Source organism: Rhinopithecus bieti, unplaced genomic scaffold, assembly GCF_001698545.2.
Source record: "Rhinopithecus bieti isolate Rb0 unplaced genomic scaffold, ASM169854v2 scaffold_20477, whole genome shotgun sequence".
NCBI classification, from domain to species: domain Eukaryota; kingdom Metazoa; phylum Chordata; class Mammalia; order Primates; family Cercopithecidae; genus Rhinopithecus; species Rhinopithecus bieti.
This window is the reverse complement of record NW_016810038.1, coordinates 2,988,174-3,015,426: the sequence shown is the minus strand read 5'-3', so window position 1 is coordinate 3,015,426 and position 27,253 is coordinate 2,988,174. Positions and strand designations below refer to the sequence as shown.

Sequence of the window (27,253 nt, the reverse complement as noted above, 5' to 3'; positions counted from 1 at the left end):
CTCGCAGGGCCGGCGCAGCAGGGGCGGGGCTCTGCACGAGTCCAGTGGGAAACCTCTCTCCGGAGCTAAGCCCCCGGCCCACCCGGCAGCGCTCCGGAATCGATTGGGGACGTTCCTTCCGCCGGTCCCCTTTGTTCCCAGCGTCGAGCCCGCGGCCCTGCCCTTCCTCCAGGCCCCGCCCCTTCCTCCAGGCCCCGCCCCTTCCTCCAAGCCCCGCCTCCCGCTCTAGCCGAGGCGCGCGGCCGCGCGTGCGCCCTCCCGTCTGTCCCCGCCTCGCGCATGCGCAGCGCTCGCTCGCGGGAGAGCGTGGCGGGGGCCGCGGCGGGCGCCATCATGGACGAGGACTACTACGGGAACGCGGCCGAGTGGGGCGACGAGGCTGACGGCGGCCAGGTGAGTGCGGGACACCTGGCGCCCCCGGCGAGGATCGTTCATCTCCGCCGCCCGGCGGGCCGCCCGCCTCCCAAGCGAGGCCGCGCGCCGCGAGCCGCGGCGTGCCGGGGTGTGCGCGCGCCACGGCCCCCCGCGCGGTCACCGTGTGTTTCAGGCGCAGCCCGCCCCGCCCCCGTCCACCCGGGGTCCTGCAGCGCGGCCGCCGGGGTCCCCGCCTCCTCGCCTGCAGGACCGTGGGGCGGGGCTGAGGCGGCGGAGGTTCTGGCGCAGGGCGGCCCGAGGGCCCCCGTACCCTCTTGCTCCGGCCAGGCCCGGCGCCGACCCTGCGACCCCCACGGCGGGCGGGACACCAACGCTAAGGTGGAGGGTTGGGCCCGGAGCTCACACAGTTTTAAACAAAATAAAGTGGAAAAACTTCACACCAGCATCATGGTGAAAAAGTAGAACTTAGGGCATTCCTACATGTGCGTCAGTGTTTTATAAACTGTTCTTTTCAGCACCTTGGGCTGATTTCATCTGTCTTTGAGCAAACTGATGGAAAGGATCTTCAGGCCTTGACCTTCCAGGGTTTGGGGTGGAAGACCAGGAGGGATCACTCTGTTCCCACCCTGAGAACAGGGCCTGCAGAGTCAGGGCAGGCAGCTCTAGTCTAGCCGGTGTGTACCCTCCTTAACTCTAAAGACCCACCTGCGGCGCATGATTGAAATGTAGCTTCTCACGTCCCTCCCCTGGAGACAGCCCAACAGTTGGTCTGGACGGGAGCCTGGGAACTTGCTTTTTTTTTTTTTTTTTTTTTTTTTTTGAGGGTTAGTTTCGCTCTTGTTGCCCAGGCTGGAGTGTAATGGCGCCATTGCGGCTCACCGCAACCTCTGCCTCCCGGGTTCAAGCGATTCTCCTGCCTCAGCCTCCCGAGTAGCTGGGATTACAGGCGTCCACCACCATGCCCAGCTAAGTTTTTAAATTTTGAGTAGAGAGGGGGGGTTCACTATGTTGGCCAGGCTGGTCTCGAACTCCTGACTTCGGGTGATTCACCCACCTCGGCCTCCCAAACTGCTGGGATTACAGGCATGAGCCACCGCGCCTCGCCCAGGAACTTGCATTTTTAACAAGAGTCAAGATTGGGGATGTCTGGTGCATTTTGAACTGGTGTTTTGAGGGAATAAAGGATGAAGTGGGGCTTACGTTGATGAACATGGGTGGTGGTGTGATGGCGGCTTCGGAGCCGTGTTATAAAATGCCAAGGCAGGCGATGTGTTTCTGGAACTGAAAGAAGCCCTGTGAAGTTAGCTGCCTGGTGGAAGCAGTGGCAGGAGGTCAGTAGGGAGCAGGTTCTGAAGATCCTTGGAGAGTGCTGAATGGTATGGCTTGTTCAGGAGTTTGGGGCAGGGAGTGACACGAGTAGATTTGCATGTTGGATCATTTCACAGTGTTGGAGGCTTAGGGTGGAGTAGATAGAGTCAGACTTAGCTAACTGAGAGCCTGGGCCATGTGCTTCATCCATTATCGCCTTCCACACTCAAGATTTTGAGTTGGGTGTTACTCTGCTTATCTGGTAAGTGAACAAAGTGAGACGAAAAGACTTAGTGACCTGCCCAAGGTCATGAAACTAATAAGGAAGGAGAGGGGACCCAAGCCCACGTCCTTTGGCTCCATTGCCACTTTTATCAAATTGCTGACCACCAAAGTGGTCCAGATGGGAGGGTGTGAATTAGCTTAGTGGTGGGTTGGTGTTTGGGGCTTCTTGTATATCACCTTGAGCCTTTTATTCTTTTTTGTTTTTTTTTTTTTTTTTTTTGAGATGGAGTCTTGCTCAGCCACCCAGGATGGAGTGCAGTGGCTTGATCTCGGCTCACTGCAACCACCATCTCCTGGGTTCAAGCGATTCTCCCGTCTCAGCCTCCCGAGTAGCTGGGATTACAGGCACCTGCCATCATGCCCAGCTAATTTTTGTGTTTTAGTAGAGACGGGGTTTCTACCATGTTGGCCAGGCTGGTCTTGAACTACCTGACCTCAGGTGATCCACCCGCCCCGGCCTCCCAAAATGCTAGGATTACAGGCATGAGCCACTGCGCCCAGCCTTTTTGTTTTTTTCTTTGAGACAGTCTCTTGTCACCCAGGCTGGAGTGCAGTGGCACCATCTTGGCTCACTGCAACGTCCACCTCCCAGGTTCAAGTGATTCTCCAAGTAGCTGGGATTACAGGCTGGTGCCGCCACACCTGGCTAATTTTTGTATTTTTAGTAGAGATGGGGTTTCACTATGTTGCCCAGGCTGGTCTCGAACTCCTGGTCTCAAGTAATCTGCCCGCCTCAGCCTCCCAAAGTGTTGGGATTATAGGTGTGAGCCACCATGCCCGGCTCACCTTGAGCCATTGAGTCATAAAATGTTAGAACTGGGGCATATGAGGGCCATCTAATCAGTGCCTTCACTTTATAGACCAAGTGAGTGAGTTACTTGCCCAAGTTTATGCAGTCAGACCTCGACCCCACTGATGGGAGACTGGGGAGTCTCACGTTTGGGGAATTTTAATCATGATCCTAATTTTGCCCATTGACACCTGTGGGCTCTCATTGATGGGGGGTGGACCAGATGTTCATTTCATGTTTATTCTGTGACTCAGCTTGGAAGAGGGACAGAAAGTTAGGAAAGGTGTTAGGAGGGTGGCAAGAACTGGATTTTAAAAGATAGTTGGCGACCCAAATCCTGTTCGCCTGATGCCGCGTTACATAGTGGGAGGCAGGAAGATGTGTAAGGAGGCCACTGTGATGTTCAGTCTGGATGATGGAAACTAAGAGCTACAGACATTGAAACGGATGAGTCCTGCTGCAGGTTGCAAGTGGGGAGTGGCGAGAGGTCAGAACGGACAGGGGAAGTGGGAAGGGCATGCTGTTGCTAGTGCTGGGGTGTTTTTTCCTGAAGGAGATGGGAATCTTTAAGCAGGAGAGAGATGTCAGTTTTGTGGCTTACAAAGATCACTGGCCACAGTGTGAAAGACGATTGAAAGGAAGGAATAAGACCGAGACTTCAGGGGAATGTTGCTACTGCAAGCATACAAAAAATAAGGAAGAGCAGAGGCAAATGTGGAAAGAAGGACCACCTTGGATAGACAGATGGGAGATGGAATTGATGAATCTATGTAACAGGATGTGGGGGTGGGGGGAGGGAGAGAAGCTGAAGATGATTTTCAGGTTTGGGGGTAACAGGTAGATATATGATGGAATCCTTTACTGAAATATGGGTTGTAGAAAGAAGATCTGTTTCCAGGGAAAAGATGTCAGTTTTGGACCTAAGGAGTTTGGATACTTGTGAGACATCTGACTGGAAATGAGAATGGAATGTTAGATACCTGAGTCTGGAGCTTAAGAGAGGAAGGACGGAGAGAGAGATCCAGGCTAATTCTGGATTTGTGAGCAGGTAGATAGCATGACCCGAGAGGTGGTGGAAGAGGCAGGTGAGCGCCCAGGGTGGAAGCCCAAGAGAACAGACATATGGGAATGAGGCTTGGGGTGAAGTCCGGCCTCTGTCACGCCCTCAGGGGCTCAGGGTTCCCCCACACAAATCTGGTCTGAGAGAAGACTCCACAGTCTTTAGTGGGAAGCCATCAGGTTCTGTCTGCTTCCAAAGTACTGCTTTTAGGATCTTAGTCCAGATCAGGAGTGAGCAAACTTTTCTGAAAAAGGGCAGATAGCAAATATTTTAGGCTGTGCCTGTCTCTGTCTTAACTACTTAACTCGGCCCTTACAGGGGGAAAATGATCACAGACAATCCTTAAAAGAATGGGTGTGGTTGTGTTCCACAAAACTTTATTTGCAAAAATAGGAGAGGGCTGGATTTGGCTCTGGGTCATAGTTTGCTGACCCCTGGCCCGGCTCTTGCCCCATTATGTTAGAGTAGGTTGCATGGAGATCTGTCTCTATTAGTTTGTAAACTTCTTTGATGGAAAAAGCCTTGTCTTGTCTTATATTTTCTTAGGTTCCTTGGTGGATGAGCATAGTGCAGACTGTTTAGAAAGCATCTGCTTGTTAGTTAGGGTGGCAGTGTTAAAGTTGAACAGGGTTTGGGATCACTCAGTCCATCCTCACATGGTCATCAGCAGGTGAAGAAGCCTGCTTTGCCCTTAGATTGAGTGACAGGCCTGAGGTTGCTTCCACATAGAATTGGGACTGGAGTCCAGCTAGAAGTGCCGATGCAAGGCAAGTTAGCGATCTTTACTTTCTAATGGTAAGTGATGGCTCACGCTTTTAAGAATCAGGTTGTTACTCTTCAATGGCATGTATGAAATAAGAATAGTGAAAATAATAATAATAGTTGACTGTCTATTGCACTGTTACTAAATGTCAGAGGTTATGCTGGGCTCTTCCAAAATTTAGCTCATGGAATCCTCACAACAGCCAAATGGGAATAGGTATTATTATTATCTTCACTTAACAGAGGAGGAAACGGACGCTCAGAGAGGTTGGGTAACTTGCGTGAGCATGGAACACGGTTTGCCAGGGAGGAGCTGTACACACCCACTCAGTGTGATCCTGGATCCCATTTTCCTAGCCGCTCACTACCTGCCCAGCCCATTTCATGAAATTGTCACGAAAGTCACGTGAAATAATGTGTGTAGAATACTTTCAAAATGGGCAGCATTATATGATTTAAGGTGAGATTAGGGTATTTATATTAATGAAAAAAAATCCTGGCTCCTGGCATTTACCAACAGCAGGAGGATGATTCTGGAGAAGGAGAGGATGATGCAGAGGTTCAGCAAGAATGCCTGCATAAATTTTCCACCCGGGATTATATCATGGAACCCTCCATCTTTAACACTCTGAAGAGGTATGTGAGAAAGGTGTTTGTATTGGGAGGAGGCTGGGATAATTTAGAGAAAGTTTTGTAATACACCCAGAAGGTGCTATGTAAAGCAAGAGTAATGTGAACTGAACTAAAGGCTTCAAGGGGTGGCCCCTCTGCCACTTTTTTTTTTTTTTTTTTTTTTAAGACAGAGTCTTGCCCTGTTGCCGTGGCACAATCACCGCTCACTGCAGCTTCAGCCTCCTGGAATCAGGCGGTTCTCCCACCTCAGCCTCACAAGGTGGCCACCGCAGACATGTGCCATCGTGCCTGGCTTTTTTTTTTTTTTTTTTTTTTTGGAGAGACAGGGCTCTTTATGTTGCCCAGGCTGGTCTTGAACTCCTAGGCTCAAGTGATTCTCCCACCTCTGCCTCCCAAAGTGCTGGGATTACAGGTGTGCACCACCACATCCAGCCCCCTCTGCCGCTTTAAAAATTTTGAAACCTGATTCTCTTCCTCCTTCCTTACCTTCCTGTTGTCCATCATTCCATTCATTCTGGTGTAATTGCCGCTTTGTTACTTTCCCTAGGTATTTTCAGGCAGGAGGGTCTCCAGAGAATGTTATCCAGCTCTTATCTGAAAACTACACCGCTGTGGCCCAAACTGTGAACCTGCTGGCTGAGTGGCTCATTCAGACAGGTGCTTTGTGGGTGGCCCGTGTCCTGGCTAGTCACCCCCACCTTTTTAAAAATAGACTTTTGTGTCCTTATAACACTGATACATTGCCTTGTTTTCCTGGTTTCTGAGACTTGTGTAAGAAAGAGCTGAACTTCTTCTTTTTATGTTTATCTTACTCATTTGTATCTGCTTGCCTCTTATCTTTGATTCAGTAATTGAGGTTTACTGGTAGCCTGCAAACGTGATTCTCATTGAGCTATTTTCCCTACCATGTTGTAGAATTATAGGATTATACAGTGTATGTTCAGTGTGTCATTTTCAAGACGTCTATTACAGCAAGCAGTAAATGACGGATAATTTAGGACTGGCTATGATTATGGCTTTTAGCTAATATGATCAAAGTAGAGCCTTACTGTAAATCCACGGAGCCGGGTGCAGATGACATCACTGGAGTGCGTGCTGTCCGGAAGCTTGTGGACGCACTGCTGTCCCGGTGATTAGATACGAGTGTGTCTCTTTTGGCTGCCATCTGCTCCCTCCTCACTGGGCAGGGGTGTTTTTCCATCCCCCTACCTGTCTGCTGTGGCCATTTGTCTTTATCCTTAGTGAGGCTCTGCAGACGGTGCTGTCCTTTGCATGAAGTCAGGGTGGACCAGACTTGTGTGTTCTGTTCTGTGCTGCTTTTTGGGTCTTATCATTGAGTATCATTGATAACTACTTTTAAGAGTTCCAAAATCTTACATTTATAAGTGGTCAGAAGCAATTCTTTGATATTTGATTCACATAGAGACTTTTGACCGTTTGCTTTCTAAAGCCACACAGTGAATGGAGAGCTTGCCATTGTCTTGTTGCTTTCATTTTCTTTCAGGTGTTGAGCCAGTGCAGGTTCAGGAAACTGTGGAAAATCACTTGAAGAGTTTGCTGATCAAACATTTTGACCCCCGCAAAGCAGATTCTATTTTTACTGAAGAAGGAGAGGTGAGGAATTATTTTGCTTTGTCTAGTACCAGGCCCTAGGGTCTTTTGCAAATTTCCTGTGTACAGTGGAGTGTGGCATATCATGTAAGTAATGGCAGAGTTGGGGACTAAAATCAGAGTGTGAGACAGAAGTTGCATCTAGTCAGAATTGCCCTTTAAACTCCGTACCCAGGGTCGTGACATGCTTGCACACGAGAGGCACATGGGTGCTGAGACCAAGAGAAAGAACAGCAAGTTCCCACCACTTCCCCTCTCAGGCTGACTCCCAGGCACAGCCCTTGGAGTGTTGTGGTGGATTTCGTTTGGTTCCTCCAGGAGCAGTTGCCAAGACAGGGCTAGACCTGCAGGAGATTATGGGGGAAGCAACTATCAGGGAAGATGGGGGTAGGGCTGGAGGAGGCTGGGGTAGCTGTGATGCAATCTGACCCTTGAGGGCAAGAGAGAAGGAATGAGGATTAGTAGGAAGAATGTTAGGCTGCAGTGTGGTTTCCAGAAAGTTCCAGCCATATCAGTGGGGAATCTTTAAGCCACAGGTGCCCATTCTGGGAGCCCACGTCTCTTGGACAGACCTGCTTTTGAGGCCCTGCTGCATTCCATCTGTGGCTGGGAGCAGCCTTGGGGAGCTGGCCTTGGCACAAACAGGATGGCAGGTTCAGAGCACAGCCCTTGAAGCCATCCGTCACATAGGAGAGCTGAGAGAAACGTTTTTCTGGCTACTTCATGTGGTGATGGGCCAGACCACCTGTGCCATTTAAAAATGGCCTCTTTCTGTTTTGCTGAGGGCATACAGCTGGGGCAGCATGAGCTGCCTGGGTGTGCAAGGCAGCTCTGTGTGGGTCTTGGTGTCTCCTAGGAAGCGACTTTCTGTACCCTCTTGTGTTGAGTCCAATCTTCTGAAAGCTGAGGGGGCATCCAGGGACCTTCCTGTCACTCAGCCAACTGTGTGGCCGTGGCCAGCTCTGGGTCTGCCTCCCCCAGAACTAGATGCCCATGGGGACTCCATCAGCACCAATCTCCTGCAATCGTTTATACAACAGAATCTCCACTCAAGTAAAAGCAGGGCCTCCTCCTATTTTCCTGTCTGTGTGTTTGTTGGCAGACCCCAGCGTGGCTGGAACAGATGATTGCACACACCACGTGGCGGGATCTTTTTTACAAACTGGCTGAAGCCCATCCAGACTGTTTGATGCTGAACTTTACCGTTAAGGTAGGAAGGGTTCTGGAGTTAAAGAGAAAGGTGTTTGTGAATGAGGGTTATTTTTCGTTGTTGGTCTGTTTCCTTTGACAGTTCATATTTGCTTTTTTTCATAAAGGTCTTTATTGTTTTATTTTCATAAGCCTTACACTGAGAAAGAAAAGTGTAAAATTTGTATCTGTGTTTTTGGGTCAGCATCGACTGTGTTTTAGGATTTAGCAGGGACACATAGAGTTCTCTGTGCTTTGAGAAGAGCTTTAGGTGTGCCTGCTTGATCTTCCTCTTGCATATGAAGAAACGATGGAGAGGTGGTCAGCCCAGGGCACACACCTAGGTGATAGCAGTGTGGGGGCGGAGTGAAGGCCTGAGACCCATGACCAGCGCACACTTACTCCACCTCACCACGAACACTGATAAGCCAGCTTCCCGTGGAGGTGCGGTCACTGCATGCCACCCCTTTGACTTCTTGTTTTGTGTCCTAGCTTATTTCTGACGCAGGGTACCAGGGGGAGATCACCAGCGTGTCCACAGCATGCCAGCAGCTAGAAGTGTTCTCGAGAGTGCTCCGGACCTCTCTAGCTACAATTTTAGATGGAGGAGAAGAAAACCTTGAAAAAAATCTCCCTGAGTTTGCCGTAAGTTCTTTCTTTATGAACCTCAGATTAGAAGGAGGCTACTTTGGGTCTTGGTTTTCAAGCATGAGATGCTCCTTCCCTGGAGAGAATCTCCATTTCTGAGGGCACCTTCCAAGATGCTCACTCCCGGGCCTGAGCACAGGGGAGGCTTGGCTCTAGTCCGCTGTCCGTGCTAGAGTAATGAACCCCACACCCTCTGTCCTTGAAATCTTTCAGAAGATGGTGTGCCATGGGGAGCACACGTACCTGTTTGCCCAGGCCATGATGTCCGTGCTGGCCCAGGAGGAGCAGGGGGGCTCCGCTGTGCGCAGGATCGCCCAGGAAGTGCAGCGCTTTGCCCAGGAGAAGTGAGAGGCCCTATTTCTGCTCAACCCCTCCCTCCCTAGTGCTCCCCACAAAACCCTTCCCATGGCCCTCATTCCACAGCCAAAGCTGCTAGCTCCTTCTGTTCAACATATAGGTAGACTTCCTTGTGGCTGGGCATGGTGGCTCACGCCTGTAATCCCAGCACTTTGGGAGGCTGAGGCGGATGGATCACCTAAGGTCAGGAGTTCAAGACCAGCCTGACAAACATGGAGAAACCCCTTCCCTACTAAACAAAAATACAAAATTAGCCAGGTGTGGTGGCACATGCCTGTAACCCCAGCTATTTGGGAGGCTGAGGCAGGAGAATCGCTTGAACCTGGGAGGTGGAGGTTGTGGTCAGCCAAGATCGCACTATTGCACTCCAACCTGGGCAACAAGAGCGAAACTCTGTCTCAAAAAGAAAAAAAAAAACTTCCTTTTATCCAGCAGAGCTGGAAAAGTTAGAGTTGTTTTTGGTATACTTAGAGAGCTGGCATTCTAAAGTGCTGCTTTGAGGACTGTTTTGTAAAGCACTTGATTCTTTTTCACTTTGCCAGATTTATGGACCTGGGTTTTACACTGGGATTCATAAGTAACAAATAACATCAGTCCTGAAATAGTTGCTCAGAATCTCATTGTTACAGTGTCGTCCATATCTTACTGTACAAAATGAGCTCGTGTTAACTTTATTTTCTGCTACCAATAGAGTGTTCATAAGTATTTAAAGTGCATGACTCCTTTATTATAGAGCCAGCAAGCTGTATTTGAATCACTTTCCCAGTGTTGTAAATGTTAGGAGTCAGTACACTCGTGAATGACAGAAAAACAGACATCCCGACAATGTAAAGTATTCTATGTGTAAAGAAGAACAGAAAAAAGAAGCTGCCTTGTTAGTAACAGGCTCTCTGGTTTTTCTCATCAAGAGGTCACGACGCCAGTCAGATCACACTAGCGTTGGGCACAGCTGCCTCCTACCCCAGGGCCTGCCAGGCTCTTGGGGCCATGCTGTCCAAAGGAGCCCTGAACCCTGCCGACATCACCGTCCTGTTCAAGATGTTCACAAGCATGGACCCTCCTCCGGTTGAACTCGTAAGTTGCTTCTCAAGAACCCCCAGTGCCAACTGGTAGGGTTACTTTGGAAAGTCTATGCTTGTCTGATTCTCTGAAGGCTGTGCATGCAAATCCATCATTGTCCTGGTCCTTCCTCAGTCACGCTCTCGGCCTGGAGCCTGTTAGGCCCCTGCTGTGTAGGGAGCCCTGAGGGGAGGTGGGTGAGCAGTGCCCTCAGGCCTGCCGTCCCGAACTGGGCCTGTGCTTCTCCTCAGATCCGTGTTCCAGCCTTCCTGGACCTGTTCATGCAGTCACTCTTTAAACCAGGGGCTCGGATCAACCAGGACCACAAGCACAAATACATCCACATCTTGGCGTACGCGGCAAGTGTGGTTGAGACCTGGAAGAAGGTACCATCGGTTCTGGGAATTTGTGGATTTTTTAGGAGACAAATCTCCTCCTCTGCTTTGATATTATTTTGGAATTTTGGCTACAAGAAATCTTGAGCCTTCTAGTATCAAGCATTTCTTTTCTTCTGTTTCTGCATAGAGAAAGTGCTAAACGTCTCAAGGAAATGTGTGTAACCTCTCTTAATACTCTGCAAACCGTAATTTGAAATGTGACTAAAGAAATGAAACTGATTTCCATAAGACATGGACAAACACTAGTCTCAATGCTTTTCAGTTTCTGTACACTGTGTGACTGTGAAGTTTGACAATTAAATTGACTCCCAACTTAAGGAGAAATAGGGAAAGTGATTTGCAAGGAGAGGTAGCCGATACCAGAACACCCCAACAGCAGGGATATCTGCCCTGTCAGGCTCACTAGCTTGTGTGTGTGTTTTCAGAACAAGCGAGTGAGCATCAATAAAGATGAGCTGAAGTCAACGTCGAAAGCTGTTGAAACTGTTCACAATTTGTGTTGCAACGAGAACAAAGGGGCCTCTGAACTAGTGGCAGAATTGAGCACACTTTATCAGTGTATTAGGTAAGTAAAACGAAACTTAGTTCTTCAGTCAGTCCTCTGGGGAGGAGGTGGTTTGAGTTTTCATATTGAAAGCTCAAATAACAAAAGCTTCAGTGATACGTATTTTATGTACTTTTTCATTTTTAAACAGTATGTAGGGAACTTTGGACAGCTTTAGCAGCGTGAGGAATTTTCAGGTGTTTATTTGCCAGAAGTCTCTTGAGCACATCCTCACAAATTAGACGAAGTAAAAGATAGCCAGAGTTACAAAAACTGATTTGAAGGGTCTATTTACAGTACAGTTATACCCACAAACTATTGCTTAGATAGAAATGATTTGTGATTATGCCAATTATATAAATACATGTGTCCTAGAAATAGTATGTTCTCTTAGGCATGTCTTTCCCCTAATAATTTATACTAGGGATGAAGAAAGAGTTTGCTAAATAAAGGTAAACTTCAACCCAGTTCACCAAACTCACTGAGGGTCGCTCATTAATGATCTTTTCCTTTAAATAAGTGGTTTAAAGTGAGCAGAGAATTGAACTCTGCTTCTCGCATCACATGTTGAGTGGCTGCCGATTCATTCACGCTATTTACTAATAAGCAGAGCTTAGGCCGGGCACGGTGGCTCCCACCTGGAATCCCAGCACTCTGGGAGGCCAAGGCAAGAAAATCGCTTGAACCCAGGAGTGCAAGACCAGCCTGAGCAACATGGTGGACCCTCTCTCTACAAAAAATTAGCTAGACATGGTGGCACGCACCTGTAGTCCCAGGTACTCGGGAGGCCGCAGTGAGCCATGATTGTGCCATCCATTGTACTCCAGCCTGGGTGACAGAGTGAGACCCTGTCTAAAAAAAAAAAAAAAAAAAAAGGTTGGGGGGCGTATTGAAGGGTGAATGATGGAGTCGTTTGAGTTTGTTTGTAACCATCCTTTAACGCTTTTCTAGCATATTTTGTGTTTTCAATTGTTTTTTAAAGGAAGCATTCTGCCTTGACTGTAGGTTTCCAGTGGTAGCAATGGGTGTGCTGAAGTGGGTGGATTGGACTGTATCAGAACCAAGGTACTTTCAGCTGCAGACTGACCATACCCCCGTCCACCTGGCATTGCTGGATGAGGTAAGAGGGCGGAGGGCTGTTCACAGTGTACACAGTGTCTGTCTCATGCTGTTTACATTGGCATTAACATTGCATCTATTTAGTAAGTTTAGAGGATACTCTTTTCAAAAATAGTTATTTCAGTCCTAAGTGAGGATTTTCCTCTTAAGGACCTAGCGTCATTGACTGCAGAAAGTGTTACTGGAAGCTGATGGCCATGGCTTAGGTGTCAGGACCTTCCTCCTCAGTGATAAGCTTTTTGGTGACTGTGACAGTGCCCGGTTTCTCTGTGTGCCAAGTGTGACCACATTGCTCAGCGAAGCTCCCTCTGGCCTGTTTGTAGATCAGCACCTGCCACCAACTCCTGCACCCCCAGGTCCTGCAGCTGCTTGTTAAGCTTTTTGAGACTGAGCACTCCCAGCTGGATGTGATGGAGCAGGTGAGCAGTGCCCATGGGGCTCGCCAGGGGGCTGGGGAGGACCCCCTCTAACCAGCTCCCTGTCCCCCTTCTTTTGTAGCTTGAGTTGAAGAAGACACTGCTGGACAGGATGGTTCACCTGCTGAGTCGAGGTTATGTACTTCCTGTTGTCAGTTACATCCGAAAGTGTCTGGAGAAGCTGGACACTGACATTTCACTCATTCGCTATTTTGTCACTGAGGTCAGCAATGCACCGTTGGTTTCATGTTTCATACTGTTTACACTAGCACTGCCCTTTTTGGCTTAATGTAGTTCATTTTGTACCTAACTGAGAACTGTGCTTTCTGATGTAGTGATGACAATGACAGATACTCATTTACCAAAAAGCACTTCCTGCCTGCAGCAGCTGTATTACACACTTTGCCTCCGTTACCACCCTGGGCATCTTAATGTTGGAGACGGGTGGTGTCACCAGGGAAGCTGGTGGGGGCGGGGAGGGATTTTTTTCAAACTGATTGCCATTTCACCCAAATGTCGGTGGATGCCCCACACTAGTGTGCGGAAGAAGTCACCCTGTGCTCCCCCACACAGGTGCTGGACGTCATTGCTCCTCCTTATACCTCTGACTTCGTGCAGCTTTTCCTCCCCATCTTGGAGAATGACAGCATCGCAGGTACCATCAAAACGGAAGGCGAGCATGACCCTGTGACGGAGTTTATAGGTGAGGCCCAGTGCCTAGCCCTTTGTTACAACAGAAAATGTCAGCTGGGCGCGGTGGCTCATGCCTGTAATCCCAGCACTTTGGGAGGCCGAGGTGGGTGGATCACCTGAGGTTGGGAGTTCAAGACCAGCCTGACCAACATGGAGAAACCCCATCTCTACTAAAAATACAAAATTAGCCAGGCGTGGTAGCACATGCCTGTAATCCCAGCTACTTGGGAGGCTGAGGCAGGAGAATTGCTTACCCTGGGAGGCGGAGGTTGCGTGAGCCAAGATCGTGCCATTGCACTCTATCCTGGGCAACAAGAGCAAAACTCCATCTCAAAAAAAAAAAAAAAAAGAAAATGTCATGTTCTACTTCCTGTTTCTAACGCAGTCACTGTTTTCCTCGTTACAGCTCACTGCAAATCTAACTTCATCATGGTGAACTAATTTAGAGCATCCTCCAGAGCTGAAGCAGAACATTCCAGAACCAGTTGTGGAGAAACCCTTTCAAGAAGCTGTTTTAAGAGGCTCGGGCAGCTTCTTGAAAATGGGCACCATTGGGAGGAGGTGGATGACTTCTTTACAAAGGAAAATGGTAGCAGCTTCAGTGAGAAACTGCTCTTACGAACAGTCCCTTCTCTGCTGTCAATCCAGTACTGCTCTCAAATCCTGTTTTCGGTGTTCATTTCCTTCAAGGCAGGCACTGGGCTCGCATGACGCCTCAGGACAGATCCAGCCGTCAGCCGTGGGCCGCTGGGAACTCAGACACTCGGGGAACTCCTTTCAAAGCTGACCTCAGTTTTCTCACAAGAACCCAGTTAGTTGATGTTTTATTGTGATTGTCTTAATTTGCTAAGGACAAGTAATAAATTTTTAAAAAGCCTTTCTGCTGGGTTGGATTGGGTGCTGATGTGACATTGTTTTTGTGTGTGAATAAGGCATAGTCAGCCTCAGTCTTGTGTGGAGCCAGATACTTTATTCATCACTTGGGCGATTTGAAACTGCCATCTCCCTCCTTCCCTCCCTCCCCAGCCCTTGATTCCAAAGTGACATAAGAAGCGGTGATGCGTCTGAACTGTTTCACCTCTCACATGCCGTATGATTGCCCACAGTGGCCAAATACAAAAGATCAAGCCCTCTACGGAAGAAAACTGAGGTCCCATGGTTTGCTGGGTCACAAATCACTTCTTCACCAGGTGGCTGACTGCAGTCATTGTGAGGCAGAGCCCTCCTGTGTCCTGTGCAAGTGTTTTAAGTCATCCCATTTTCTTTCTTTTTTTTTTTTAATTTTTATATTTTTTTAAATTATTTTTTATTTTTTTATTTTTTTATTATACTTTAAGTTCTAGGGTACATGTGCATAATGTGCAGGTTTGTTACATATGTATACTTGTGCCATGTTGGTGTGCTGCACCCATCAGCTCGTCAGCACCCATCAATTCATCATTTATATCAAGTATAAATCCCAATGCAATCCCTCCCCCCTCCCAAGTCATCCCATTTTCAACCCTCAGGAACGCTCTCAGCCAGTACTATGTTGTCCTTGCCATCCAGTATTGATAGCCAGCCCCGTTCCCACCTGCCAGCCTGGCACACACAACCATAGGATCTCCCTCTGATCACGGCTCACCAGGCCTTTTCTTAAACGGCTCTTCTAGTGACATAGCCTTAAACGATGGGGTCCCCAAACGTACAGAGCTCCTCGATGGCAAGGTTGTATTTGGCGCCCTTCCCATCCTTATAGGTGCTGGTCACGATCCTCAGCCAGCCTCTCTCGCCCTGTGAGAAGTGGGATCGCGCGTCAGCCCATCTGCAGCCGTCCCCAGCTCCCTCTGCTGCTCTCAGCACCCTGCCCCCTGCTTTCTGCCTCCATCCCTCAGGCCAACCTTGGGGGATCCAGACAACCCACTCAGCTGCCCCTCAGCTTTCTCATGACCCCTGTTCTGAAATACCTTTTGTGAAATATTTCACTTGGTTAACGTTTAACATGAGGGCCCTCTATGCCAAAAGTGAATTCATGTAACAAAACATGTCGACTCTAGACCGGCGACGACTCCACCTACTGCTACCCCCATTAGTAGTCACCTAGTAAAAAATATATTTCATCACCTGCACGTGAACTGCCTTTCCTCCATTTCGTAACAATGAATTTCTGTGTCTTAAATTATTAATGGCTAAGACTAGGCCTGGCAGTTGATTTATCTCTCCTGGACTTTTGGCCCAACTTGAGTATTTTTGAAAAACCTACACAGTATTTTAGGGGAGCCCAGAAACCATGATAGGAAAAAGAATGAGCTGGTTGTAAAGGAAGAAGGTGGCAGAGCTCCTCTCCAGCAGTGCTCACAAGGACTTCCCCAGGGCACCAGGCACCATCTGGAGACAGTTTTGGTCACACTGGGATTGCGGGGAGTCACCTAGTGGGTGGAGGGGCCAGGGATGCTGCTAAACACCCAAAGTGCACAGGATGGCGGCAGCCGTGCACGACAGAGAAGGGTCTGGCCCCAAAAGCCACTGGCGAGATGGCTGAGACAGCTGGAGCAAGGAACCGTCCGTCAAGGCCCCAGTTTTTAGCTAAAAGTCAACAGAACCATTCAAGCGAGAGGAGTACCAGGACGCTTTTTTCTAGGAATGACCTTAAGAAAATGCAAACCTCTTACCCATGGTTCACCCCATGAATTCCGGACAATCCAGTACTCAGTCCCATCGCTGATGCCCCACCCAGCCACGGAAATGACATGGTTTATGTAGGTGACATCCTGGTATTCAGCATAGATACCTCCAGTGTAGTTAGTCAGTCTTTCTGTTGCCATTATTCCACAGCTGAGAGCAAGCAGTTAAGGAATTACCACTTTAAATTGAGAGAATTTACCATCATTAGAAATAATCTGATATGGCCAGGCACAGTGGCTCACACCTGTAATCCCAGCAATTTGGGAGGCCGAGGCAGGTGGATTGCTTGAGTCCAGGAGTTCAAGACCAGCCTGGGCAAGATGGCAAAACCCCCACCTCTACAAAAAATACAAAAATTAGCTAGGTGTGGTGGTGTGCGCCAGTAGTCCCAGCTATTCGGTGGAGGGGGCTGAGGCAGGAGGATCGCTTGAGCCCAGACGGTCAAGGCTACAGTGAGCCAAGATCACACCACTGCACTCCAGCCTGGGTGACAGAGTGAGACTTTGTTTAAAAAAATAATAATAATAAAATAAAAAATAAAATAAATTCTGATATGACGAAAAAGTTATGTAAACCCAACTCAGATAATCTATATCCAACGGTTCTGGATAAACTTCTGTTATTCACATAGTCTTCCCTGCTGAAACTGCCCCCAACACACTGCCCTCAGTACAGCTTGGGGGAGCGCCTCACCCGCATTCCACACAGCCGTCCACAGGGCAGACTTGCTATCAGCTCAGCTTTACCTCTGAGAAAACTGAAGCTCTTAGAGGGGAAATGATGTGGCTGTCTCGAGCCTACTGAATACAACCGGCCAGAAGGAAAGTGGGAAGGACGGAGACACGTGCACCTGCATGAGCCCACGCTGGCGCTGTCACCCGCGGATCTCTCCTCACCCGCAAACCTCTCCTCACCCGCAGACCTCTCCTCACCCGCAGACCTCTCCTCACCTGATGGGACCATTTGCATAGATTTCTGCCATCATCTTCTCCCTCCCAGAGAGGGAGCCGTAGTCTCCCACTCTCCAGAGGGTGTAGTTCCGGATGGCGTGGCAGTCTTTGAATTCATTGCATGTCCCACATTGGTTAAACTTGTCACACTCTGGGGGAGAGCAAGAAAAGTCAGCATGAGGCCGTCTCCTCATTAACCCACTGACAAAGAAGCCCGCCAAGCGCACTCTCCACTCTCCTCATGCAGCCTACCACTCAGCAGCTAAGAACAGAAATCATCTTGCCATTGGATGCTGCTTTAATGACGCTCTTCTTTCAGCTGCCAGGGAGTTATGAAAAGCCCTTCCCCAGGCCTTGGCAGAGAACGAAAGAGACACATTAATTAGCACATAGTAGGCACCCAGGAGTTCGCTTTTTTCTGTCTAATGGCTGGAGAAGAAGGACCTTTCCACAATACTTTCTGGCTGAAAATGGAGCATAATCAAATGATTAGCACTTAATAAAATGTCTCTATTGCTGGCTGGTGAATAAATAGGCCAATACGTTGAGTAACAATAGAAAAGCATTTTCTTCTGTGCCCATGCTGAGGATACCGAAAAAAAAAAAAAATTCTGGTTATTTCGACTTAAGAGGTTATCAAGAATTAGGCTTAAAACAATAAAATAAAATAAAGAGGGCCAGGCACCTGCAATCCCAGTACTTTGGGAGGCCGAGGTGGGTGGATCACCTGAGGTCAGGAGTTCGAGGCCAGCCTGGCCAACATGGTGAAACCCTGTCTCTTCTAAAAGTACAAAAATTAGCCGGCCGTGGTGGTGGTGCATGACTGTCATCCCAGATACTCGGGAGGCTGAGGCAGGAGAATTGCTTGAACCCAGGAGGTGGAGGTTGCAGTGAGCCTGGATTGCGCCACTACACTCCAGCCTGGGTGACAAGAGCAAGACTCTGTCTCTAAAAAAAAAAAAAAAAAAAAGGAAAGGAAGAGGACGGGGTGGTGGCTCACACCTGTAATCCCAGCACTTTGGGTGGCCAAGGCAGGAGGATGGCTTGAGGCCAGGAGTCTGAGACCAGCCTGGACAACAGAGCGAGACTCCATCTCTACAGAAAAAAAATTTTTTTAATTAATTAAAAAAAAAGAAGAAAATAAAAAGTACAGCTCTTGGTTTTGCAAGCTCAGAGTCGCTGTGTTCCCACTTTTCACTCTATCCACACAGTGGCCGTTGGCCTGCCATTCGCTGCTTTGGTGTGACCTGTCATAGTTACCCGTCTGTCCAATTCTTCCCCCAGGAACATGAGCACCTTGAGGCTCAGACACTGGTTCAATTTGTTCCTTGCACACCAAGGGCCCAGTGCCCAGTACTACAGGAAAATGGTGGATTTGTGGCCACATTTTGCTAACACTACAAAGACAAGACTGTTTATCGCAATCAGTTTTTTTTTTTCTTTTTTGAGACTGAGTCTCACTCTGTCACCCAGGCTGAAGTTCAGTGGTATGATCCTGGCTTACTACAACCTCCACCTCCTGGGTTCAAGTGATTGAATAATCCCAGTAGCTGGGATTACAGGCACACACCACCACGCTCGGCTAATTTTTGTATTTTTAGTAGGGACAGGGTTTCACCATGTTGGCCAGGCTGGCCTCGAACTCCTGGTCTCAAGTGATCCGCCCACCTCAGCCTCCCAAAGCGCTGGGATTACAGGTGTGAGCCACCGCGGTCACCAGTCACACAATCAGGTTTCTGATGAGCTCCATCTGCTCCTGTCAGGCTGGGTGGGGTGGAGGGGCCTGGCCTCGGCTGGGCGAGAGCAGTTGGGGGATGGAGTGGGGTGGGCGTGGCCCTGGAGACCACCCAATACCCGCTTCCTGCTTCCAGAGCTGTCTGACCGCCCTTCCCTCTGTGCCTTCATCTTTTCCCCTTCTCTAAAGACTCAGTCAGTCCAGGAGAATTCTTTCTGGCTGAACAATAAGGCCTGAGAGGCAAGGCAAGGGAGCCCTGTTGGCAGAGGGTGGTGCCCAGAGGACCTTGTGCCACTTCAGAGTGCACAGGGCGCTGGGGCCAGCCTATATAGCCTGGGGCGGGGGGAAACAGCAAAGCAAGCAGCAGCTGTTGGGCTTTCCCAGCTCTCTGCTCTGACTGTGAGGGAGATCTGAGTCAGGTGGCTTAAAACTACCAATTATGGCCGGGCACAGTGGCTCATGCCTGTAATCCCAGCACTTTGGGAGGCTGAGGTGGGCGGATCACCTGAGGTCGGGAGTTTGAGACCAGCCTGACCAACATGGAGAAACCCCGTCTCTACTAAAAAATGCAAAATTAGCTAGGTGTGGTGGCACATGCCTGTAATCCCAGGTACTCGGGAGGCTGAGGCAGGAGAATCACTCAAACCTGGGAGATGCAGGTTGCAGTGAGCAGAGATCGTGCCATTACACTCCAGCCTGGGCAACAAGAGCGAAACTCCATCTCAAAAACAAACAAACAAAACCTACCAATTACGGGATTAGGGTCTGGACTTTCCTTTCCTTCTGTTTCCAATGGGAGCAGCCTGAAAGGAATGCCAGCTACAGGGATTCCAAGCTAGCTTGGGTCTGCTCATCCACACAGCACCCCATTGGCCGCAGACACACCTGAATGTGGGGGACCTGGGCCCTGGGTCACCAGAACAGGAACCAAGCCAATAGCTGCTTCCAGCTTGGGGCAGCACCTCCCCACCTGCCCTTCACCAAAGCTCCTGGAAAATGAACTCTCCTTCCACAAGGCCCCCTACACCTCTCCCCTACAAAGGCCCAAAAAGCCACCAACATGCCAGCATGTCAGAACCCAAACAACACATCCAGGCCCAGCCAAAGGGGCGCAGGAGCAAGACACTTCCACAAGGCTAGAGACATGGGGACAGGAATTTTTTTTTGAGACGTAGTCGTGCTCTGTCACCCAGGCTAGAGTGCAGTAGCATGATCTTGGCTCACTGCAACCTCTGCCTCCCGGGTCAAGTGATGCTCCTGCCTCAGCTACCCGAGTAGCTGGGATTACAGGCGTGCACCACCATACCCGGCTAATTTTTGTGTTTTTAGTAGGGACAGGATTTCACCGTGTTGGCCAGGCTGGTCTTGAACTTCTGACCTCAAGTGATCTGCCTGTCTTGGCTTCCCAAAGTGCTGAGATTACAGGCGTGAGCCACCGCGCATGGCCAAGGATGCTCTTCAGCCCACTCCTGCACCAGGCTTTTTCGCTGACCTTCTCAGCAGGGACTACGGGGTCCAGTTTTCTGGTCCCCAGCCCAAGCAGGTGCACAGTAGCAGAGGGGCTTCTGCAGGGAGAGGCTGGAGCAGGTGCTGTGAACACTGCCCCTCACGGTCAAGCACCCCTGAGGGTTGCAACCTCTGCCCTCCCGCAGCTCCCCAGCCACCAGCCAATGTGAGGAGCATGGGATTGGGCTGGGCCCTCAGCCACGAGTATCCGTGGAAGATGGCGTAGAGGGCGGGAGGGTGGAGTGGGGGCGTGGGCAGCAGCCTACCCTGGTCCTTGGCCTGGTAGTTGTTGCAGGTCTCATCGGGGATGCCGTGCCGGTGGGCGTAGTCCCACACGGGCAGGTCATTGCCCCCTTCACAGGAGCCAGCGTTACCACAGTCGATGACGTGCTGCACGGACAGGAGGGTGGAGGGCCACGCTCCCTTCCTCTTGATGTTGATCCGATCTGCAACAGTCAGCACCTGCCAGTCAGCACTCACCCGCCCTCCACCCACTTCCCCAAATGGGCCTGACTGCCTGGGGTGGGATGCAGGCTCTGCCCAGCCTGGCCTGCCTTGGGCTCTGCCCAGCTTCCTGTGTCTCCCTCTCCCTGCTGACCTCTTCATAGAGGTCTCTGCTCAGACTTCACTCTGCAGAGAGGCCTTCCCTGGCCTTCTTTGGGCACTGTCCTGTCTGCCACACCTCCTACTACAAATGCCATGACAGCAGGGCCAGGGCCAGGCAGTCACCAGCCTCTGGCCCTGCAGACACCAGAGAAGTGCCTGCTGAATGTAGGGCTGAATGGACAGAGACTCTGCCACCCGTGCCAAGTGGGCCACGCCCCAAAGCCAGCCAGGAGAAACCATCCCTGCCCTCGTGGACAGGGGGCCAAAGTGTCAGCTCTGTAAACGAGTATAGCCCAGGGAGCTGCATGAGCCCCAGTGAGGGGCCAGATGCAGTACCAAGGGCTGGGGAAGGCCAGCAGGGACCCAGCTCCGAAGGCACAGGGGGATGCAGAGGGCTCCCAGTGGCTGGCTGACCATGCCCTCACTGCCCAGGTACCTGGGATCTAAATCCCAAGGTGCAGCCAAGGACAGGTGAGGTTGGTCACCAAGGGACCTGCTTCCCTTCTCATGCACAAATGTAATAAAACAGATCCTACAAGGAAACCCAGGCCCTCATTCAAGGTCATCTCACTCTCTGCCCTCCCAGGACAATGACTTCACAGCCACACACCCCTGCACCTGCCTCAGGCCTCATCTTCTGACCCTACCTCCAAGTCAGAACCCTTCTGGCAGCCTCACCTGTCCCTCCCCCAGGGCACAGTGAGCAGCGGGTTCCTCTGCCCATTGGCAGCCCCCTCTGGGCCTGCACACCTCCTCCATCTCCTGTCACCTTCCAGACTTTCCCACACTGCCCCACAGTCTGCTCTTCCACCGGCCTCCTCCCGGTCGCCCAGCCAGGGGCCTTCTGAACTGGCCCTGCTCTGGTGACTTTGCTTCACACATCACTGAGAAGTCCCAAAGCAGACCTCCATCCTGCCGCCACCCAGCCTGCCCACGCTCTGCACCCCAAACGCTCTTCCTGGAGCAGCCAGTGCCTGGTTTGTCCCCTCCCACCCGACCGAGCCACTCTAGGTTCCATCCTGTTTCCTCCCAAGGACTTGGCTCCCTCCAGCTCTTCTCCTCCCCTCCCCCTTGTCAGCCACGCCCCCTCTAAGCGGATCTGCACACCTCAGACTTGCCTTTCTCACAACACCACGTGAGCCCCCGGCGCCCCCCCCACTCACTGTCATGGTTTTCTGCTTTCCTCAATGGTTTGAGACAGTGCCCCGACCTCTATTGCCTCGCTCCTCTTCAGCCCTTTCTCTCTTGCTAATGGCGACTTCTCCGTCATCCGAGCCGACCACTCTCCGGCAACAGTCAGCACAGTGGTCGCTCCATCCTTCTGGAAGTACCTCCTGCCTGGACTTCTGGGGTTCCACTTGGCAGTGCAGGGTATCCCATGGCCTGCCTGGAGCCCTTCCCTTCTCTGCCCAACCCAACCTGGCAACAGCAGTCCTGGCCCAGAGGCAGAGCTCGGATGGATGAGCAGTTTCGGTTCTGGCCTCTCTGTCTACGCCTGCCTGAAGCATCTGGACCCGGCCTAACCAGCTCACTGAGGTGTGCACAAGCTTTTCCCATGGCCAGACTCAATCCTTCATCCCACCGGCCCCATCCGGCAATGGGCTTATTACTCACACCCAACTGTGGGCTAACACAAGTGTCCTGAATACGTTTAACGCAGACCAGGCCAAGCTAGGGTGTGCAGGAAGTTGGGTGTGTCAAATGCATTTTCCACTTACGGCGTTTTCAACTTATGATGGGGTTGTCAGGACATGACCCCACTGTTAAGTCAAGGAGCATCTGTAACCGTGCAAAGCATACAGTGCCATGAAGAAAAATAAAACGAGGAGATAATTCAGGAAGTGGGGTGTCATATGCATAGGGTGGCTGAGGAAGACCCCGCTGAGGTGACATCCATAGGAGGGAGGCAGGGAGCCACAGGACCTCAGGGAGAGAGGAGGTGCCTGGCGGGAGAAGCTACCACCCCGATAGGGCAGGGGAGTGAGAGGGGTCCTGGGAGGGAGCCTGATGGTAAAGGCTCTTGAAGACCAGAGGGTTCTGTCTTTTATCTGAGTGCAATCCTGAGAGGGTTTCAAGCCAAAGAACATGATCTGATGGGTTTTCACAGGCTCACTGTGGCCATAGGGGCTGAGGCCAGGAGACCAGTGAGGGCAGTCGGCAGCGGGGCGGTGTGGCTTACACCTGGAGGAGGCGGTGGGCGGTGCATGATTTCTGTATCTGCTTCAAAGGTAGAACCGACAAGACTTGTGGGTGGATTATATGAGGGACAGAAACCAGAGGAGTCGTGTACCAGTCCAGGCTTTTGCCTGCATAGCCGGAAGGACAGCCAGGGAGGACTGGGGAAGAAATGGGCTCTCGGGTCACAGCGGTGGAAGGAGCCATCCAGACCTCAAGGTCTGAGGCTGGAGGCGTCAGGTGCCTGGGCCAGCGGGCAAGTGGGCAGGCAGATGAAAAAGTGAGTTCAGGTGAAGAGTTGATCCTAGGGTAGCTGACACTCAGAACTCTGAGGAGACAGTTGGGGAGAGGGGAAGGATGGGCCAGGGAGGTGCAGGCAGGGAGTGTGGTGCAGGAGAGGGAAGCATCTTGGGGAGACGTGATCAGGAGAATGCTTCATAGTGGGCCCCAGGTAGCTGTGGCAAGAACAGTGCTGGTGGAGTGGCAGAGGTGGGACTGAGGCTGGAGTGGGTTCAAGGGTAGAGAAGAGGAAGTGGAGGAACTCCAGATACTTCCCCAGGGAGCCAGCAATTGGGGTGGGGCGGGACCGGGGGCTTTGTGTTCCTTTGTTCCAGGTGGGAGAGCTTCCCTGAGTGGGAAGGGACGGGCTTAGTGAGGGGCCAAGCCATTTGATCCTGGGGGAGAGGAGGGAAGACAAATGGAGGACCTGCCGCCTTGGCTGGCAGATGGCCAGGGCCCCGTGGAAGTCCCCTTCTGGTGGCTTCTATTCCTCAGTGAAAGAGGACGCAAGGGCCTGGGTCTGGGTGCACTGAGAAGGAGATTTCAGGAGAAAGTGGGGTGAAGCAGTCATCCACCCAGAGAGAGAGTCCCCTGGGGAAATGCGGCAGGGCTGACCCCTGGCCAGGGTCCCGCACCCATCTGAAAGCCATCTCCTTCCTACCCGCAGTCCTTCGCAGATGCACATCTTGTCACCTGACTCCCTCTCAAAGAGTTCAAGGCTTCCCACAGCACCTGGTGACCTTTCTATCCTCCCCTCACCCTCACCCCACCCTCAAAGCCTCTTTAACTTCCTCAGCAGGTGCCAGGCCTGGGCACTTCCCCTGGACTCTGCCCAGTCCTCTGCCTCTAGCCCCACCCACACCCTGCAGCCCACCCAAGGTCTCCCAGACCTTCCAGCTCCATCCACATCAAAGGGGACTTTGAGCGGTCAGAAGTGTGTTCCAGCCCCCGGGGGAGGTGCCACAGATGCCACAGCTTCAGTTCGCTGGCTCCGGGGTCCAGACCCTACCCCCAGAGCGAGAACCCCTCATTCACAAGACAGAGTCCATCAGACATCCTGGCACAAAGCCCAGGCTTCCGGGCTCAAATCTCAGCCGTCACTCACACTACGCTCAAGCCTCCCAATCTCTCTGCAAAAAGTCTGTTTCCTCATCTGCAAATGGAAAGCAATCATGGCATTGAGGAGGCGTCAGTGAGATGGAGCACACACAAGCGCGTGTCCCCCAGCCTTGGCCCACAGCGGCAGCCACACTGGAGTCGATCCTTTTCACATGGGTGTACAGCAGGCCTGGCCCATGAGGACCAAGGCCAGGGAGGAGGCAGCAGCACTACAGCGCTCATGGCCCAAACTCCCAGCCCACGCAAGTCCCGTCTCCTGGGGAAATCCAGGCTCCTGGACCCTGTGCTGTGACTGGAGAGGGGATAGCAGAGTCCCTCCCAAATGCTGTGGGGTGGGCCTGGGGCTGGTTTGCAGCTGTCTCTTCTTCTGCCTTCTCTCCCAAAGCAGGGTGCAGCAGCCTCGTTGATAGGGTGGGCCTCAGCTTCCCCTTCCTCTTTGCTGAGAGCCTTCCTACCCCACTGCAGCCAAAAGCCTAAGATAGAAACCCACCAGGCTGGGGGTAGTGACCAGGTTAGGCCATAGGCTGTAGCCAACAAGCCTCACTCAATATTCCAAGCCCAGGACAGGCTTTCATCTGTGCTGAGAAGTAGTTTACTTCTGTGTCCTCAAATACAGCCGGGGGACTCTGATTTTGCATTTCTGTTTCTATCCCAATGGCTGAGGTCACAAGCTTTGGGGGAAGAGAGGGCACCTGGCAGCCACTTGTCACTGGGCTTCAGTCCTAGTCCTGCCTATCGCCCAAAGGCCCCAGAATGACCCAGCTTGGGTCATCTCAGCAGAGGGCAAAGGCCTGCACCCCTCGGCCTTAGCACCCCAGCCCAGGCTGACCTGGCCTTGAATCACAGGCCCCTGGAATCGCGGGCTGAGCTGCCTGGGCTGATAAAAAGGCAGCCGGGATGGGCTTTTCTGGCCCACAGTCAAAGGGCGGCCACTCACCCGCCATAGCGCTGGTGCTGGCGTGAGCCCAGCAGGAGCCGCAGTATTGGGGGATGTGCTGGTTCCGGGTGATGCTGGCATAGTTGACACCATTCACGTTGCGCCAGTCCCAGCTCTTGGGCAGATCCGCTGGGGACAGGTACTCATGAGGCCGGGGGTATGTGCTGAGAAGAGACCATTCCTACCCAGATCAGTGCTGGGGCCCTGGGGGGTCATGAGCCCAGGAAGCCCTGGCTAGGGTCCTCTCGCCCTTCCCAACACCTGAGGGCATGGAAGTGAGGCCACAGTCACCAGAGGTGAGCCAGGTGTGGGCCCACCTCACACTAGGAGGCTCCAGCGCTCTCAGAATGTGAAGGAGGCAGGGCACCCCCGAAAGGAGGGAACTGGGGTGCTCCCCCAGCCATGCCATGCCATGAGGGTTACCCCCAGAGGCCGAGGAGGTGGGGCTGGCCTGACTTTCTGGCCAGGTGGGGCTTGTCCAACCCCACAAACATCAGGGCTCACCCTGGATGTGGAAGAGAAGGAGCGACCCCCAAAATGAAGCGGCTGGATCTGACCTTCCAAGGCCTGGTGGCGAGGCCCTCAGGAGGCAGAGCGCGCACCTGGCCCGGGAGATGGGCCTCCCGTCCCCCCAGGGCTGCCTCCCTGCCGGCGCCCACCTGCGCCCCAGCGGAGCCAACCGGTCCCCCCGCAGAGGCCGGTAGCAGGTCTGTCCCGGGCGGAAGTAGAGGCCGCCCTGCGCCGCGCCTGTCAGCAGCACGAGCAGCAGCAGCGGTCGCCACCCCGGCCCGCGCCTCGCCATGGTCCCGCGCCGGCTCCTGGGTCCTGCTCCAGATCCCGCTCCGAGTCCCAGATCCCTCGCCGGCTCCCGCTCTGGATCGCGTCCCGACCTCGGCCTCGGCCCCGCACCCGGCCGACCCCGCACTTTGGGCCCCTGCCCCGCCCGGCCCTTAAGGCTGCGGCGGCCGGCCGGGACACTCCCCCGGGGCGGGGCTGTCCCATCGCGGCTCCTGCCCCGCCCGGTGACCCCTGCCCGCCCCGCCCGGCGCCGCGCCCCGCTCCCTCCCTGACTCCGGGGTGCCTGAATTCACGGGCCAGACGCGAGGTCACCGGGCAGACCCCAGGCCGGACCCCGCCGCCGGCCGCCGCGGGCTAGTGACCGCCCTGAGCGCGGGACTGTCCAACTGGACCTCTTTGCCGGGGTTCCTGGCTTCGGGGTGGGGGGCCGCAGGCTCATGGGCCCCCTTGACCCTGCGTTCCTGGGGCCCTCAGCCCTGGAGAGAGGCCCCAGCCTCACATGTGGGCTCAGGCCTCCCCTAGGAAGGGACCCAGGGATGCGGCCACCGCCCCCACAGAAGGGTGCCAGCGCCTGGCTTTCTAAACCCCTTTTCCCAAAGGCCCAGGCCCTTTCGGAGGGACGGTTCCCTTTTGCAGAGAAAGAAGGAGGGATCTTTCTAGAAGATGCCCCAAAGGAAAATTCCACTTGGCGCATGCATCAGGAGTTCTACAGTGTGACTTGCAAAGATGTCTGAAAAGGTTTTCTGCTAACAAAACTCTTCTTAGGCAAATGAGGAACCAAAAGCAGAAGTGGCCCCCCAGGACGTGGTTTTGTAACTAGAGGAGGGCTTCTCGCTCCCTGCGGCCCCTCTGAGTGCTTGTCACGGCCTTCGGGCCTACACCATGGCCTCCTTCTCTGGTAAGAACAGGGCCCAGCATTCTGGGCTTGGGCCTGACAGGCCCTTGCTGGGGGCCCTTGGCACAGGGCCCTCAGATGAGCTTGCCCAACCCTCTTCATACTCAGTGGCACTCACCACATTCCGAGGGTGCCACGTGGGCAAGGGGAAGTCACAGCAGCTGACTCCTGACTTCCAGCAGCTTCCATGACCATTCCCGGAAGCCCTGAGGTGGCCATGAAATCCCCGTATGACTGAGCGGAGAGCAAGGCTGGAGAGCTGCTTCGTCAGCCCAGAAGTTTCGGTCCTTGTTCCCCAAAAAGTGGTCACTGAGGCAAAGTGTGGACCCGGGGCTCTATCTAC

The 27,253-nt window shown here is 52.4% G+C and overlaps 2 protein-coding genes across 3 annotated transcripts; one reads left to right on the top strand and one right to left on the bottom strand.

Moving 5' to 3' along the window:
* Positions 1-237: 237 nt before the first annotated feature.
* NELFCD (negative elongation factor complex member C/D) lies at positions 238-14,141 on the top strand. 2 transcript variants are annotated; one of them, XR_001888997.1, is made up of 15 exons: positions 238-393; positions 5,101-5,216; positions 5,761-5,870; positions 6,718-6,827; positions 7,927-8,034; positions 8,505-8,657; positions 8,874-9,004; positions 9,926-10,091; positions 10,328-10,462; positions 10,900-11,039; positions 12,024-12,138; positions 12,461-12,556; positions 12,636-12,687; positions 13,127-13,256; positions 13,653-14,141. XR_001888997.1 is itself a non-coding variant. In XM_017891188.1 (15 exons), the coding sequence occupies exons 1-15, from the start codon at positions 280-282 to the stop codon at positions 13,685-13,687; spliced, it is 1,800 nt and encodes a 599-aa protein (XP_017746677.1). In that variant the 5' UTR covers positions 238-279; the 3' UTR covers positions 13,688-14,141. The 2 variants fall into 2 exon arrangements, 1 of the variants encoding a protein (XP_017746677.1); XM_017891188.1 differs by having other exon boundaries at positions 12,636-12,776.
* A 517-nt stretch (positions 14,142-14,658) lies between these two features.
* Positions 14,659-26,203, bottom strand: CTSZ (cathepsin Z). Its single transcript, XM_017891187.1, has 6 exons — positions 25,877-26,203; positions 25,218-25,381; positions 20,368-20,547; positions 16,861-17,011; positions 15,898-16,060; positions 14,659-15,019 (listed from the first exon to the last, which is right to left on the bottom strand). The coding sequence occupies exons 1-6, from the start codon at positions 26,017-26,019 to the stop codon at positions 14,909-14,911; spliced, it is 912 nt and encodes a 303-aa protein (XP_017746676.1). The 5' UTR covers positions 26,020-26,203; the 3' UTR covers positions 14,659-14,908.
* Between the last annotated feature and the right edge of the window lie 1,050 nt (positions 26,204-27,253).